General features: G+C 37.9%; 2 protein-coding genes across 2 annotated transcripts; both read left to right on the top strand.

The window, feature by feature from the left end:
• Nucleotides 6,632-10,858, top strand: LOC8059094 (gamma-secretase subunit APH1-like). The gene is made up of 6 exons (XM_002453632.2): nt 6,632-6,829; nt 8,458-8,613; nt 8,694-8,779; nt 9,430-9,555; nt 9,745-9,872; nt 10,468-10,858. The coding sequence occupies exons 1-6, from the start codon at nt 6,717-6,719 to the stop codon at nt 10,609-10,611; spliced, it is 753 nt and encodes a 250-aa protein (XP_002453677.1). The 5' UTR covers nt 6,632-6,716; the 3' UTR covers nt 10,612-10,858.
• LOC8059092 (D-amino-acid transaminase, chloroplastic) lies at nt 12,727-16,547 on the top strand. The gene is made up of 5 exons (XM_021458474.1): nt 12,727-13,031; nt 14,066-14,121; nt 14,666-14,844; nt 15,078-15,751; nt 16,245-16,547. Exons 1-5 carry the CDS (start codon nt 12,845-12,847, stop codon nt 16,337-16,339), a joined length of 1,191 nt encoding a protein of 396 aa, XP_021314149.1. The 5' UTR covers nt 12,727-12,844; the 3' UTR covers nt 16,340-16,547.

The following is an 18,354-nucleotide window of genomic DNA, read 5'->3' as shown; positions in this document are numbered from 1 at the left end:
ATGGTTTCCTATTACTTTTAATTTATTTTTTTGTTTATGGCACGAGGACTCCTGGTCCAATTGGGTTAGGGAAAAAAAGAAAAGTTATGGGCTGAATCTAACTCAGAAGCCTAACACAAGTTTAAACCAATTTTAAACGGAAACAAGCGAATAGTTGGGCTTGACCAAAATTCAAAACTACAAGAAATTTTATCTTTTTATTATTAGAGAAGGAGGAGGAAGAGGAGGAGGAACTACAGATTAGGACTTTGATTTTTTTTTTCTTTTGCATCTGATTGACATCTAACTAAATAAAGAAAGCGGAGCAAAATAAATAACGTAATTCTTATCCTTTTCTATTTGATTATTAAGAGTTCTATTTATAATACTTAGGATGTGAGGAATCTATTTATATTAGGACTCCTACTCTATATTAGTTTAGACGCAAGTTATTCTACCTTGTATGCGCACATGTTATATATATAAGTCCAGATAAATAAACTCTGCATCATTCAGTAGTTAGAGGAAGACAGACAAAAAAAAGATGGACGAAAACATAGATAAAATGTTTTGGTAGCTTTTTTTTCTCCCGTTGCAACGCACGGACATTTTTGCTAGTTCTTTATAAAGTTTAAAGAGCGAAAAAAATTGAAACTCAGTGTTTGTTATCTTTTTCTTTGTCGACTAGATAATTGGAGGAATAAAATCGAACTATGCCCATTTTAGAGCAACTCCAAGAGACTCTCTAAATCCTTCCTAAATGCTAGGAATAGAGGCTTTGGTAAAAAATTATCCTCTAAGAGCTTGTCTAAATAGTTATGTAAATATAGCCATCTTCTATTTTAGATTTTTCGCTAGCCAAAAATAGAAGACAGAAATGACTATCTAAAGTGTGCACGAGGGATAGAAAAGTTGTTGGAGAATGAAGAAATATAGAAAGCATTTTTTATGAAAATGGTTCTCTAAATGTTGATTTACATAATAAAAATTGCAAAGACTCTTCGAGATCCTCTTAAGAGTACGTTTGATAGGAATCTAGATTCTTGTATATATTTCTAGTAATGAATTAGAATCACATTCTAAAACCGTTTGGCTATGATTCAAAAAAAATATTTTTTCATAAAAAACATAAAAATAAAAATTTTCTTAAAAAAATCTATAACTTTATTTTAACTTGTTCCACTTGAAGATAATCAACTAAAAATTCTGGTTGCTGATACAAAAGGAGTGAGAATTAGAATCACATGAAACCAGTTATCTTGCGTTTCTACTTCCTTGTTTACTTCCCCAAATATTTTGCAAAATATTTCAGATTCCCCGTCACATCGAATCTTGCGGCTCATGCATAAAGCATTAAATATATGTAAAAAAGATAACTAATTACACAGTTTGTATGGAATTTGTGAGACGATTCTTTTGAGCCTAGTTAGCTTATAATTGAACAATATTTGTCAAATACAAACAAAACGGTTATTGTTTATATTTTGCAAAAAAATTTGCAAGTAAACAAGGTCTTGCTAGACAAAAACGAAAAACGTAGTGACTCTTGAGTGGAATTTTTCTCACCTAGGCCTTGTTTACTTTCAAAAAATTTTGCAAAATAGGAATAGTAGTATTTTTGTTTGTATTTGACAAATATTGTCCAATTATAGACTAACTAGGCTCAAAAGATTTGTCTCGTCAATTCCGACCAAACTGTATAATTAGTTTTTATTTTTATCTATATTTAATACTCTATGCATACGTCTAAAGATTCGATGTGACGGGGAATCTGAAAAATTTTATAAAATTTTTGGGGAACTAAACAAGGCCCTAACCCATTTGGCTGTGATTCTGCTGATTCCTGTTGCCAAACAGGGCCTAAACTTCATATACTATGAAAACAGTAACAAAAAATCTAATTAGCTTGATTAGTCAACAACTCCACAACATGTGGGTGTTATTTAACAATTTGTGAGCTCCATTTTGTTACTTATAATTTTTTGTGGGAAATAGATAATGCTTTCCTAGAGAGAGGGGGTAGAAATATAGATGGTCAAACAAGCCCCCAACATTGTCCGATGAGGTTGGGCCAAGCTGAAGAGGGCTTCATGCCTGGCCATTGTCCTAGGCATGGCACACCGGGCATGTTTTTGGGATAGCCTGGCCCTATAAGCATGGTCTGCAGAGCATGTCATGCTAGCCCGAGGCACGTGTCTCCCATGGCACCATTGCAAATCGTGTCTCGAAGGAGCTGAGAAGGAAGGGGTGTCGAGAAAGGAGGCACCCCGATGAAGGGAGCTAGCGAGCGGGGTGAGGGAGGAAGGCACGTGCGACAAAGAGGTGGAGCGAGCTGCGAGCGAAGTTAGGGAGCTAGCGAAGAGGAGGAGATGCGTGCGTGGAGAGATGAGTGTTTTTTTTTTTAGAAAGCAACTTTATTATCAACAGCAATAAACTATGAGAAGGCTTACAGAGTGCAGAGTTACAGGGAGAAGTGCGTCTCAAAGAGAGCACTGCATATGAGATGCATAAGAGCAGGTACATGTAAAAGTAGAAGAGGAATGGAGTTGGGTAAAACTTTGTGTGTATCAGCAGTACAGTTTTAGTTTCTTTTGATCCTATGAACTGTATGAGCAGCTTCATTGGAGAGGTTGATGTAGGTTTGGGCGTAGAATTTGATTCTCTAGTCAGGCAGGTCATCTGGATTTGCATTATTGAGGAAGTTCACCAACTGTTGATTATCTGAGAGGAATGAAACCTGGTGAAGATCAAGATGTTTAGCTACTGTTGCCGCAAGGGCTAGCGCGGCTGCTTCAGCCATTAGTACTGAAGACGTTTCTTTCATGGCAGCTTTGATGTAGATGGTTTGCACCGGGTGTACCTGATTATTGACAATAAAAATACCAATTCCTGAATCTGTAGATAAGTTAGAAGGGAGATCAGGGGATGTAGAAACATCAATGTAACAGCAAATTCCTGGTAGGAAAGCAGGCATTCTGACAAGATAGGGATCTCTATTGTTTGGTGTTGAAGAGGAGTTGTTCCTAGTTGATGCTGTGCTTAAGTGATTCCCTTGATTTGTGTGTCCACAGAGAGATTATGCATACCTTAAACAGCAGTTTGAATGTTGTGAACTGTCTGATGGAGGGTATCATTGTTGGAGTCATGGTGGTTATGGCTGTTAGAGGTAGGAGAAATAGAAGCATTAAGATTAGCCATCATAGCAGCAGCTGCACCATGAACCTGAATAGGGGACCAAATTTTGTTATTAAATCTTTGATCATTTCTGGCTTTCTAGATGAACCATAAGAGGATTAGAATAGCCTGTAATTGAGTGTCATCAGTATTTGTATTGATGATAATTTGTAAAATGTTGGGTGTTGAAAATACAAAGGGTGAGGAGCCGAGGAGAGCATCTCCAAAGGCTTTGACAAATTGACTTGACATTTGTTGTTGTTTGCAAACTCCCATAACAAAATACAAAGGATAAAAATAGGTCATCTTCAAGGGAATTGGTATTTGGACTTGGCAAAGGATAAAAATAGCAGGTCTCCAGACGCGCGTGCTTTCCTCACGCGTGACTTTGCTCGCGCGATCGGGTTTGCAAAGCCATCCACAGCTTGACATTTTTGCCAAGTTTGCTCCCTCATTTGCCAAGTTGCCCAAATTGCAAACTTCAAATGCAAAACCGTTGGATACCTCTTTTGGAGCTTTTTGGCAAATTACTCAAATGCAAAACCCTTGGAGATGCTCTTACGTGAGGGTGGCAAATTGGGAGGGGAACTATGGTATTAGAGCAACTTCAGCCCAAGTCTCTAAATTAAGTCCTTAAATTTTTATTTACATGCTATGATAAAAAAAATAGGGGCTCAAATTAAGACCCAACTCCAACCCACCTCCTAAACAAGTAGGATAGGGGGTTCTAGATGTGAGAGACTGAAACTATAATTTAGGAGAGCATGGAAAATAGGAGTCCAAGTAGGAGGTGAGTTAGAGTTGATTTTTTTTATCAAGTCTCTAGATTTAGAATAGGGACTTGTTTAAGAGGTGGGTTGGAATTGCTCTTAAAACTGGTCATGCGGTGGATAGGGATTGTTGGAACTCGATAAGGGTTCGTTCGGTTAGAAGGATTCCCGACCAGGAATCGTTCCACTCGTTCACAATTATATAAATTTGACTGTCATTCCTGGCCAAAATAGTTCTCGGTCCCTATTCCAGGTCAAACGAACGAGCCTAAGGGAACTATGGTATAATACTTGACTGGATATCGGTTTTTTGTGGAACATGTGCCATTTTAGCAGACCATGCCATATTGCTCAACATGCCTAACAGATCATGCTCGGGTCAAGCCAAAATAGTGAGCTTCGACCAGGGTACCATGCCCCAATTTGTGTGGCCATCTATTAGAAGCTAGCATCGAGCTTATTATATCAATCTAGTAACAACCATAGTTTAAGTCATGTATATTATACTCCGTATATGTATGTAGGGATGAAAACGGTACAGATATTTTCTGATCATATTCGAGACCGAATTCGTTTAGAGAGGTTCAAATCTGTCTATATCCGAATTCAAGTATTCAACATCCAATACCGTATCCGTATTCAAATACTTAAACCGTATATTTATGATGTCGACATCTAATCGTATTTTATCCGACATGATTGACATTATCCGTATTCGAATCCGACCAGAAATATAAAAACAAACACGATATCGATGATATCCGTCCGTATCAGATCCATTTTCATCCCAATGTATGATATTGTGTACTCTTGCAAGTTAAAAATATGTTTCTTTAGATAGTCTAGGTTCTTAGTCATAAATAAATCACTGAAGGTTCCTCGTGTCCTCAAAATTTTGAACTTACCTTTTTAGCGACTAGATTCGATCTCAAACCTCTTTGCTTCTCCTAATCCCTTACAGTTTTATTATCGTTATATTGCTGTTTCATAGGAAGGGAGATCAGAAAAAGGCAAAGGTTGCCGTTGCCACGGTGAAGGTCAAAAACTCACCTTCAACGCTTATCGATGCCCACATGAATCCATTGCCATCGTTGAAGCTACTCCTTGTCTGTCCCCCGCTTCAATTCCTATAATCCGTGCCAGTCAAACTTGTTTAATTTTAACCAACTTTATAGAAAAGAGCATCAATATATATACCATAAAATGAGTATCTTATGAAAATATATATATTCAATGATAAATCTAATGGTATTATAAATCTTAGCGTTTTTTTTCTATAAATTTGGTTAAATTTTTAAAATTTGACTTAGGACAATTCTAGAAGTTGTAGCTTTCAGGGACGGAGGGAGTACAAGCGTAGGCTGTGCTTATTTTAAGCTACATCCAGTTGCTGCTGCTTCTCCTATCACAAATTACTGTTTACACACTACAATAAGCAGTAGCCCAACTGTTGCAGTAATCAATTTGTGAGAGGAGGAGGAGAAGCAACAGTCGACTACGTCTTAAAATAAGGGCCTGTTTAGATTGAGAACGAAAATTTTTTGGGTGTCACATCGGGTGTGTCGGAAGGATGTCGGGAGGGGTTTTTAGAAACTAATAAAAAAACAAATTACATAGCTCGTCAGGAAACTGCAAGACAAATTTATTAAGCATAATTAATCTGTCATTAGCATATGTGGGTTACTGTAGCACTTAAGGCTAATCATGGAGTAACTAGGCTTAAAAGATTCGTCTCGCGATTCTCAACTAAACTGTGTAATTAGTTTATTTTTTATCTACATTTAATGTTCCATACATGTGTCCAAAGATTCGATGGGATGGATGAAAAAATTTTAGGTGGGGAACTAAACAGGGCCTAAGCACAACTCAGCTACGTCTTAAAATAAGCACAAGGCCTTGTTTAGTTCACCTTAAAAACAAAAAAAAATTCAAGATTCTCTGTCATATCGAATCTTGCGACACATGCATATAACATTAAATATAGATGAAAACAAAAACTAATTATACAGTTACTTGTAAATTACGAGACAAATCTTTCAAGCCTAGTTACTCTATGATTGGATGATGTTTATCAAATAAAAACGAAAGTGCTATAGTGTCAAAATCTAAAAACTTTTTAGATATAAACAAGGTTTGAGTTAAACCGAGAGGTATTTTATCTTTGATAAAGTTGCTTTGAGGTAAAATCGACTTTTATTTTATTTTAAGTTAAACTATCTTAAAATTGTTTAATTTTTGTAAATGATGCTATATCAAGATTTATAACACCATATATACATAATAATTTAATAGTATTTATATGATAACATAAATATAATTTTTATATAAATTAATCAAATTTAAATGATCTGACTTAGAGTAAAGGTAAAATTGTAAATAATATATTTTTTTGTTTCACATACTACTTGCCTTTACATTCGGTCTGAGTGGCCGATGATATTAACGGCATTGATGGTGAAACTTTGATCACCAAAATATGGAAAACCAAGTTTTGAGCAGTGATTTAGTTTGTTGTAAAGTTTATCAACATCTCACACTGACTTGCCATTTTTTTTAAAAATATTTTGATCTAATTTTAAAATCTTTTGTTTGCTAAATTCTTGATTAGGCAAATTTTGGTAATAACAAACCAAATCCTAAAAACTGAATAATTATTTTTCTCGAATGCATAAAATCTGTCCGGCTTAAAAAGGTTTGAGCTTCTATCGGAACTGCGGAAACAGAGCGTTCCCTGTTCCCGAAAATAGCCTTCACTCCTGCCGGCGGGCGGAGGCCGGGTCGACGAGAGAGGAGATGACGCTGGCGGCGGGGCTGGGGTACGCCCTGATCGCGCTGGGCCCCGCTTTCTCCCTCTTCGCCGGCGTCGTCGCCAGGAAGCCCTTCCTCGTCCTCACCCTCCTCTCCAGGTCTTCCCCCAGCCTCGGCCGTTTCTCGTGTTTCTTTAGCCGCGTTTTGGTCAGATCGTCCGTTGCCCTCTAGTAAAAGCGAACATTCGGTTCATCGATTGGGGTAGGAGGCGGGTGGACGTTTGTTTGAGGCGTTCCAGTGTGTGGTTTCGTGAGGCAAACGCGGATTATTGGTTTACTTGTGCACTTGTGCTAGGGTTCAGTCTTTCCTTGCGGATCGATCTGGATGCTGCTAGTTGGATTCAGCTCACATGGCGTATTGGCGTGTACTGTGTGGTTTTTGAGCTCTCAGTTTATCTTATCTGTTTGCGAAATGCGTGAATCTGGTTTCGAATGAATGTGTGGATCTCAGACCTGTAGAACTTGCACTACTGTGCAAATGATACACTCCCTAGTTGGTAAACCAAAGCTTGCTGACAGTTTATGTGTATTGTCTTGACAACTTACTCTAGGTAGTTGTGCACCAATGTATAGGAGATTAGGAGTTGACATTTAATTCAGTCTCATAACGATTCTTTTCTTTATTTCTGATTTGTACATATATATTCATGTAGTATCAACATAAGCATTGAATCTTGTTTAATGTATATTGACTTGACACCCCCCCTCCTCCTCCTCCTCCTCCTCCTTTCCAACTGTCACAATTCATTGCTAGAAGGATGCAAGAGAAATGGTGATTCGTGAAAATGTAAATTGGCATTTCAAATACCGAAGATCAAAGACTGAGGAAGAACTTGTGTCATCAATTATTTTGTTGGTAGTCAACAAGAAGGATATGAGCTACAGAAGAAAAAAAAACATTCGGAGCCTGACTGAAAGATGCATGTGTGCGACTATGTGGGCATCAGACCTGTCTCAGAGCATTTTTCTGATACATTGCTACCTCATATAACTTTTCAGTATCCTGATATTACACCTCTGACGGTCTGACCTCTGGAAGTACTGAATCTGTGTGTTCTCCAATAGAATGCACTGTTAGAAATTGCCCCAGAGATATCTGCAATTGAATTTAATGGATGCATTCATTATCTGGAACGTATAACCTGGGGTGTGAGAAACTTCTCGAATTATAAGGCTTAAGCTGTCATACTTTATTAATCTGAACTCACTACAGTCACTAATAAGTGATGTAACTTTTCTCCATTCATTTTTTTAATGCTTGAATCTTTACATTTGGTAATTTTGAGTGATATGCTGTTCTCCTTTTGTAATGACCTTATCAAGGGAGAGGCACACACGCAGTCTGGGTTGGTTTGAAAGCTTTTATAGTCTTACCAGTTAAGTCTGGTCTCAATCAACAGAGAAGTTCCAACTTCCAAATGAATATGCTTAGTTACTTTGTTCACAAGATAATGCATTAGTTTGAAAGAAAATGTAAGTCGACTTAATCCTCTATGTTAGAGTGAACAGTTTACAGACCTTGAAATGGAAACTAGAAACCATTTTTCTCTCTACCCATGTTGCCTTCAGACCTTGATGGTAGTACGGCGAGTTCCCATTTCCCAGCATTGCTGCCCTATGTTCTTTAGTGCCTGAAACACTAAAGTATATTGTACATTCTCTTATGAATTTTGAAGGATATATTATCATATTTAAATATTAACCTTGGCTTTTATCTTTTAGTGCAGCACCTTGTTTTGGCTTATAAGTTTGATAGTCCTCTCGGGAATATGGAGGGGATTTCTTCCTATAAAATCAGAAGCTTGGTGGGCATATGCAATTCTGATCCTTACATCTGTCGCATTGCAAGAAGGCACTCGTCTTGTGTTTTGGAGGCTTTACAAGTAGGTCCATAAATAGAAGTTGACATGTCCTTATCTGCTGTTGTAATTGAATATATGGGATCTGATAACAATTTTTCCAGGAAAATGGAAGAGATGCTAGATGCTTTTGCTGATAGAATATCCAAGCCACGTCTTAGTTTGACTGACAAGATGCTCATTTCTTTAGGTAAGATTTTGTTATTTTGATACAAGATGAAAAGTATCTTTTCTAATTTCCATTCGTAAGTTATTCTTATTTTGATAATTTGATATAAGATGAAAACATCTGTTGTAGTTCTGGTTCAAGACCAAATGGTTTCTTTTCTAGGCAATTCATGTAATTATTATTTCTTTATTGCTGCATTGTGTTTAACCCAGATTTTGAATTTAAATGAATGTATACATATTGTAAGTTGCACTTGTATATGTGTTTATGCCCCAATTCTATAGAAGGGACACGTTTCATGGACAGAATCGCCTGTCATGTTATTTGTAAGCTTCTAGGATTGTTTGCTAATTTTCTGGGGACTGATTCCAACAAGGTTATTAAATGCGCTAATAAACGCTTTGCCAGGGCTCTAAAATTTGTGTTCATAACAGAACAAACAAAGTTTCTCTGGTTGTGCATTGTTGATTTGAATCTAGGAAGTCTCCCAAACATAGGCATGGTTTGCTAACTCAGATAAGTACTTTAAATCTGAGGATATGCTTCTTTAAATCTGAGTTTATGCTTTTACTTATTGCTTGGTAGGAACAATTGCTCTTCTCTATCACTCTAGGATGTCACATCTATAACTGCTACATTTGCTCATTTTTGTTTGAAAAATGTTTGTGCAGCTGGTGGTTTAGGCCATGGAGTGGCTCATGCAGTCTTTTTCTGTCTCAGTCTTTTGACTCCAGCGTTTGGTCGAGCCACATTTTATATTGAAACATGCTCAAAGATGCCATTTTTCCTTGCTTCAGGCAAGTGTTTTTTCCCCCACCTTACTCCCTAATATGATTCATTACCATGGAAGGGAATAAGCATATTCACTCTAACTGGAAAAACAAATTTGTAAGTAGACACGTTTCGTCCTAGTTATATTTGATGCAGTTTCGTGTTCTGAATTTGTTTTGCATGATATTTACCCTTATCCCTGTGTGCTATTTCAGCCCTAATTGCACTTGGATTCTTGGTCATCCATACGTTCTCAATGATTATTGCTTTTAATGCATATGATGAGAGAAAGAAAAGTGATCAGGTTTTTGTTCCAGTTATTCATTTGGCTGCTGCTGTGATGGTAAGAACAAGGACTTATTTGTTGTGTTGGGTTGAAACTTAATGAACATGATGATGCTTGAGCTGATTTATCTTTGTTTCAATTTTCATAAGTTTCTCTATATTATTTTCTTCTAATCTAAACATAGAAAACACTGGCTGCGACACCACACACCACTGTGACCTTGTTGTAAAATGTTCTTATGCTAAATCATCACTTATATATTGGTCGCTTCCAGTTTGCTCCTAGTTGTAAAATGTTCTTATGCTAAATCATCACTTATATATTGGTCGCTTCCAGTTTGCTCCTATAATTTACATCTACATAGTCGTGCCCATTTATAATCAACATGAGATTTTAATTGATGAAAGTTGAATGCAAAATAATATATTGCTGCCATGCAATGTCAATCATGAAACAACTGTCGGCAATGCCACATAGCAACTCTTTTTATCTGCGATGGTAGTATAGTCATTTAATCTATTCAATGTTTCATTGTGGGTTTAAGACAGGCAACTCTCCAAATCTTGTTGCTTTTAGTCAGTAGAATCTGGAGTTCTGGACAGTACATTGCTGAACATGTGCCCGACCTTACTGCACTGTGTATTCATTTCAGACACTTGTTAACCTCGCCCCAGGAGGCTGTCTCATTGGTACCCCACTGTTGTTGGTCATGGCTGCGCTGACCTTGCAGCACTGCTGGCGAGTGGCATGCCAGAGATTAACTGAGCACCGGCATCAGCAGCACAACAGCAACTAGTTCTTGCAGATTTGCCAGTGCTCCTTACATCATGTAATTTTCCCATGTATGTTTGACTGAATCTTCTGATGTATTAGGACAGCAAAAATCAGGTTCTGAGTCACGTCGTGTAGAGGGTTTATCGGAGTTGCACTGATGTTTGCATATGCAATACATCTTCTTAGCCGGTGAAAACGTTGTAATTGGCATTTTTATCTCTATAATTATGATTGTTAAATGGGCTAGCAATCATTATCTCTTGGATGTACTAACATAAGTTGCTAGTTGCAAAAAAAACTAGTTGATCCGACTAGTCCAACTTTTGGCTAGATCATAGCCTATTTTGAACTTTTCAACCACCAAACTTATAAAAAGCTATACTCTCTGTTCCAAGTTGTTTTAGCTAAACAGGTAGTTTTCACTATGTACTTATCGGTATACTAAGGCCTTGTTTAGTTGGGGATTGAAATTTTTTTGGGGTGTTACATCAGATATTTGGTAGGATGTTAGAAGGGGTGTTCGGATACTAAGAAAAAAAAACTAATTACATAACTTGTCTGAAAACTACGAGATAAATTTATTAAGTTTATTTAATCCATCATTAGCACGTATAGATTACTGTAGCACTTATGGTTAATCATGAACTAAATAGGCTTAAAAGATTTGTCTCGTGATTTCCAACCAACCTGTGTAATTAGTTTATTTTTTTATCTATATTTAATACTTTATACATGTGTCTAAACATTTGATGGGATAGATGAAATCTTTTTGGGTGTGAAACAATGCCTAGGCCTAACAACTTTTACTACACAATGAAATAGGTATAGTATAAAAATATGCCCATACATACCTGTGTTATAAATTATGAGTTGTTAGTGTTGTAAGCACTACACAAATATAAAGTAAAATTATAAAAATTTATGACATGAAATAGGTATACTATGAAAAATATAATTAATAAAAATATTTGATGGTATTTATTTTTTATATTATAAATTTGATCAAACTTAAGGCCCCGTTTAGTTTAGGTCGGTAAAATTTAACTACCATCACATCAAATATTTGAACACATGTATGAAGTACTTAATATAGATTATTTATAAAACTAAAACACAGTTTGAGAGTAATTTATGACACGAATCTTTTGAGCCTAATTAGTCAATGATTAGATACTAATTGGTCAAATAAAATGAAAGAGCTATAATACCTATTAAATTTTAACACCTCCAACCAAATACCCTCTAAGAACATCTCCAGCAGGCTACCTAAACCCACTACCTATATCCTATATTTGGGTAGTGGAGGCGAAAAAAACTACTCCAACATGCTACCTACTTGACTATTTATTTTTGTTGGTCCAGCAAATTCTCCCTCCCACTACCTACATCGTTGGACCAACAAATCTCACTACCTATTTTCTTGTACACCTTTTCCTCCCTACGCACGATGTTGCGCTCGGGACGGATGCTCGACACCGCTGCCATCGCCAGCCCGCGCGCCGCCGACCTATACGGCCTCGACGTCCTCGCGCATGGGATCAACGACGAGTCCCAGAACGTCACACGCTTCCTGCTCCTCTCCAGGCTGTCGGCTGTCGTCGCGCCGCCGCCGTCGCTGCCACCAAGACCAGTATGGTGGTGGCTCACCGGCACGACAGCCAACACCGGTGCACGTGACCTTCCAAGACGACCTCACGCCTCCTCCGCTCCACTGGACCTCCTCTACCCTACACGACCTCCCCACGTGGTGGCCTTCCCTAGTGTGGGCGCATCTCCTCGCCAGCGTAGAATAAGAGGGAGAGGATGACAACACGGCCCCACATGTCATTCACTCTGCAAATGAATTTAGGTAGCCTGATTTATGTAATGTTGTTGGAGTTTAGAGTAAAATATAGGTAGTAGAAAAATAGGTGGTTAGATAGTCTGATTTAGGTAGCATCGTTGGACACGCTCTAAGATGCTTTGGCTCTTAGAAAATTAGAGTAACTCATAATTTAGGATTAAGACGAAGGGAGCAGAGTTAATCAAAATTTAATAATGCAGAAATATATGCTTCCAAAGTAGGCATTCACCGAGGAAGGACAACAACGCTGGACGGCTGGAGCCGGCGCCCGTGACCATGACGGGGACGGGACGAAACAGAAGTAGTAGGACAGTTGGAGAATCGTCTTTGGGATTCGAGCAAGGACGTCCGGGCCTGCTCCACTCACCAGTTGACCACTGTTCCACTCCGCCTGCCTTCTCAGCAGAATCCGATGGCCCACCTTCCCGCCTCTCCGGCGGCCGCGGTATCCACCGGCCACCGCGTCTCGCCCTCGCCTCGCTCTTGCCCTTCCCTCCCGCAGCTGAAGACGACCGTACTGTCGTCGACAGGAGCCGCCGCGGGTCCCCGACCTTCCCGGCCATGGAGGGGACTGGCAGCCACGGGCTCGGATAAGGCCGGTGAGTGTTTCCTGAGATTCGTCCTTCAGCAGCGGAGATACCATACCTCTGCATATACCATACTAGTAGCATTTTCCCCATGCGTGCTGGGTTTCATTTGGTATCTGAGGTAGTAACTTTCTTTCTTTTTTTTTTTTAAAAAAAAGGCCTCTACTCTTTCTGAAATCTGAAGTCATAGGGCCACAGGCTGGGACTTATCTTTGACGAGTTTATGCAAGCAAATCCTCTGCGCACAATCATCTGCAAACTCGGCTCATACGTTTTCTGACGAGACATGTTAGTGGTAACTCTTCTGGATCGAATCCGAGTATTTCGATGTACTCAGAGTTATTTTTGAGCTGTGTTGAAGGTGGTGGGCAGGTACCTTCATGATGATATGAGATTTTGCCTGTTCGTTTGCGCTTGGTCGTTGCCTCGCGGCTTGTGGGCTTGTTGGTGACTTGATTTGATGACGACCCTTTGATGGCAATTTCAGGCCGGCTGCTTTTTGTCGAGTGTGGGGATTCGTAGTTAGTAATAGGATTGCTTCCAAGTTGTCTTCACTCTCTGTCCTTCTCTTGTTGATTGGGATGGGCTGGAGATGGTTGGGCAATTTTGCAAAAAATTAGTCTCAAGATTGTATCCGTCATCCACCTTTGCATATCTTCTGCAAAAGGTTGCTTCTAAATTTTAGATTCGTTTAGATAATTCTGGAATGACAACGACTTTAGCTGTTTCTTTTTGTTTTGGAAAAAGTTCTTTAGTGTTGACCTGAAGTCCTTTCCAGATTAAAAAAGAACAGAAAAACTCTGATAAAATTGGGTGCTCAACATTTTATTTATGTGGACTAGGCAGTTGCTTTTCTTTCTCTATAATCTTTTTTTTTTCTGTAACTAAGGGTACAAGGAAGGAGAGTGCCAGCCTGCGGGTAGAGACATTAGACAGAAATACATTATGAAGCAAAATGTGTTTCAATTCCTAAGAACGACATGTCTTACGATTCAAACCTCATTACAATATTTTTCCTGGAACTAAAGAGCATCTTTGCCATGCAGCATCGACTGGAACAATTGCCAATGCAAACGAAGTTCCTGTCTTGTCTTTCTCTGAGGTGGACTTTCTTGTCTTTTGTATCTCTGGTGGCACAAGTTCAATTTACATCATTGGTAACATTTATAAGACAGTGGTTGGATGCTCTTTCTCTTTTGAGAGATTATATTATTGGTCCTTATTATGCTCTCTTCTTGATTAATTCTTGAGCAATCAATACACAATTGTACATCATATATCCATCGTTGAAAAACCATGTTCCTTTCATGTGTAGTTTTTTAGAACAATTGTTATGAATAGTAATGGAAAACACTAACTCTGCATGACTGCATCTAAAGTTCCACTGTAGATGTATGAATGAATTCCTTTGAAACAACTCGTCTGTTGTTGTACCTTCATCTCCATCCACGCTGGAAGAATGATTACAACATTTAGTTTTTATATATCCATGCAAGTTGGCCATGGGTATTACCAGTAAGGGAAAATTGGTTCTATGATTGTGTACAAGGTCTTAGTTACATGATTAATTTATGTAGTTTATTCTCTTGATTGTGCTGTGAACTGATATACTACTTCGACTCTAATTCCATAACTACTCCCTCAAGGTCGCTGAAAGGCTCGATACATTCCATGCGTCTGGGGCTAGGAATCAAAATTACATGGCCATGTACTCTAGTATTTTTGGTGGAATTACAACAGGCCCTTCTGCAATGGTCATACCAATTGATGATCACATGGTTCATAGAGGTCATGGGGTTTTTGATACTGCTGCTATTATGGATGGGTGAGCTCTTCTATAATATAAATATGAACTACATATTAATTGCAAATAGAATAGCAGTTATAAAACTCATCTATTTAAAAGTTTCCTCATAATATTTTTCTTGTGTGAATGTGAACTACTGAACTTGGGAAGAAAATAAGAAATAAATGTCCCTTTATAGACATATTTCTTTGAATTTCTGATTGAGCGACGTTCCTATCATCTTATTTTCTACATTGACATATTACTGGCAGTCACCTCTATGAGTTAGAACAACACCTTGACCGCTTCCTGAGGTCTGCATTGATGGCCAAAATACCATTACCTTTTGATCGCTCAACAATTAGAAGCATACTTATTCAAACTGTGAGTGCATCAAATTGCACCCAAGGATCACTCAGATACTGGTTGTCTGTCGGACCTGGAGACTTCCAGTTATCTTCATCTGGCTGTGCAAACCCAGCCCTCTATGCTGTTGTTATTGAAAGTCCATCCTTACAAGTACCATCCTGCTGCAAAGTGGTCACATCATCTATACCGATAAAGTCTCCTCAATTTGCAGTCATGAAAAGTGTGAATTACTTGCCCAATGCACTCACCAAGGTGGAAGGTGAAGAGAATGGTGCATTTTCTGGCATTTGGCTAGATGATGAGGGTTTCGTTGCAGAGGGTTCTAACATGAATGTTGGCTTTGTGACAAAGAGCAAGGAGCTTCTCATGCCTTGTTTTGACAAGATCCTGAGTGGGTGCACAGCAAGACGGGTTCTGACCCTCGCTGAGCATCTAGTAGCTCATGGAAAGCTCAGCAGGGTAATATCAAGGAATGTGAGTGTTCAGGAAGGGAAGATGGCCGATGAGATGATGCTCATCGGTAGTGGCATTCTTGTAAAACCTGTTGTTCAGTGGGATGATCAGATAATTGGTTCTGGTAAGAACAATTTTGCATGCTTATTCCATATTGCATTTCAACAATAAATGGTGAATAGGAAGCCTGATAAAATTAAGTTCTGCTATATGTTGTATGAAGTTGATGTTAGAAAGATTTGACCTAATTCTAGGGGAGTTTGCAAATTAATAGGAGAAAAAGAAAAGCTTCTGTTCCTGTGGGTCCGGGACTCCGGGTTATAACGGTTTACATCAAACGATCTACTCACCAGTGATTTATCTCCTACGTACCCATTTCAATGAATGTGTTGGAGATGACATGGTTGATGATTTTGTTTTAATAGGAGCAAGAAACATTGGTAGTAAGATTGAGTACAAGAATGGTTAATAGGCTTTTAACTTGTTGCTGGCTTACTGCCACTCCATAGAGCAAATACAAACTTTTGTTCTTTTTTGGAGGGACTGTGTATATCAAGTATTTAATGCTAATTGTTTTTTTATCTTTAATGCTAATTGTTTTTCTCGTTTCTTCACAGGACAAGAAGGCCCGATAGCTCAAGCGCTTTATGACCTTATTCTTGAGGACATGAGATCTGGTCCGCCATCTGTTCGTATCCCCGTCCCTTACTGAAACTGTTTGAAGTTTTGCATATGGTTGTAAGGGTGAACAATGATTTGTTGTTGTTGGTTATCAGAGTTGTACGGTGGTCATATAAAATCTATGTATTAAAATATATGACATCTAGGAATGCTAATTATGCAAAAGAGTTGGGTTGTACAGTTGAGTGTCCCCTGAGTTCATAGATTTTCGATGGACATTGCTGGGCGTGTACCCTTTCTTCATTTTTACCTTTTTGGCTACCTGATGATACCTGCCCATATCGTTGGTCATAGGTGCAAGCAAATTTCAATTTCGGGTGTGAAAGAAAATAATAACTCAATTTGTTTCCCTTCGGCCTTCGCCTTTCATGATCTCTATTAATGGTGGCGATATCTATATACAAGATATTTTCCTCCTGGGTTGAAAAAGTACTTGCGAGGCATAAAGTGAATTGGAGACTATCACATTTTAGTGACTATCAATAAATTAGGGTATTCGTTAAATTTTAGGTGCCTGAATTTTAGTTTTCTTTTAGTTGACGGTTATTGCATATATTTTATACTAAAATTATAGTCATTCATTGCCACTTCTGTAAATGAGTCTGCAATCTTCGGTACCGAAAAAACTGCAAATCCGAAAAAAATCTGATTTGTGTTGGCATAAAGACAATTAATAATTAACAATTATTTTTATAGGCAGACAAAGACAAAAAATTAATATGTTATAACACAAAGACAAATAACAAATAAAAAAAGTAACAATTTTACTTGTACGAGTCAGTGGCACAAGAGTATTCCTTGAAATCATCATAAAATATAGTGATAAATTAGATCGCCACTTATGCACCTACAAGAAACATCCTTGGTCATATGTGCGCAAGACACCTCGACTAAAAGGCATTTTTGGATAATACAAGGGCTAATTGTTAGCTAGCTAAAACTTAGCTCTACTGCATCCAAACAGGAGGTCTGATATGTATATTAATTTTTTATCAAAGTCTTTAACTAGTTATTAACCAACTAGCTAGTCAACCTCAGCTAATTTGTACTACCCATGTGTATCAAATGGCCTAAGATATAGAAGTGATCAAAACCAAAATGTATAGTACTTAAAAAATATCTAAAATTTTCAGTTCAAAAATATTTAATTTAAATTTATTTAGAGTCTCAAATATGCATTACAATACTCATATGAATAAAAGAATAATGTAGCAACTATTTAGTCATAAGTGATTTTGAGGCACATGATTAAGGAAGGAACGTGCAAGGCATAATATTCTTGTTGTGAGTTCCAACCCTTGTGGCCATGGGGGTACGGTGTTGGCCGGTGAGCAATTTTTAAATAAACACTTTTGCTATTACTTGTCCCTGTTTGCAAATTCTGAAAAATGATTTAGAGACAGCACATTATTTTGCTATTTATTTGCCTGACTTAAAAATTTTAAAAATCAATTTATAGAGGTAGCTGGGATCTAGATCATCGATCTCTAGAGACACTTTATATTTGATCATAGGAAAACATCTAGCAGAGACGGCTTGGATACAATCTTGTCATATTGTCTGGTGCTCCTAGAGTACTATTGACTAGGCTTTCCGATAATTTTGTGGCTACGGTTTGAGTCTTAATATAGTCTTTTTAGAGAAGCCTATGCCTCCTTGATAAATAGTGCACAAGGGCTTCTAGGTAGTCTCTTCTTCTCAAATCATAAGATATTTTGACTTTCTTAGATGTACATCGTTTTTTTATGTCTCTAGCTTAGTTTTTTTGGTTTAGTGCATGAGTGTTTCTAAATGTATTTTGTGATTTAATTTTTAAAGCTTTGTTTAATGGAGATTTATTGAAAATGATTTCACCTAAGAAGCTAGAGAAATTGAGAAACACGTTTAAGTGGCTTCATCCTTTAGTAATTTTTTTTTGAGATTATCCTTTAGTAATTTCTCTCAACCCCCCCCCCCCTCTACAAGTTATCTAATGAGTTAGTGTTCGATATAGGTTCTTTTAACAAACCAAGGAAATCAAAGCTAAAGTCCCTCGAAAAAACCTAC

This window comes from Sorghum bicolor, chromosome 4 (assembly GCF_000003195.3).
Source record: "Sorghum bicolor cultivar BTx623 chromosome 4, Sorghum_bicolor_NCBIv3, whole genome shotgun sequence".
NCBI classification, from domain to species: Eukaryota; Viridiplantae; Streptophyta; class Magnoliopsida; order Poales; family Poaceae; genus Sorghum; species Sorghum bicolor.
Note: the sequence above shows the minus strand (reverse complement) of the source record. Positions and strands in the feature narration are given on the sequence as shown.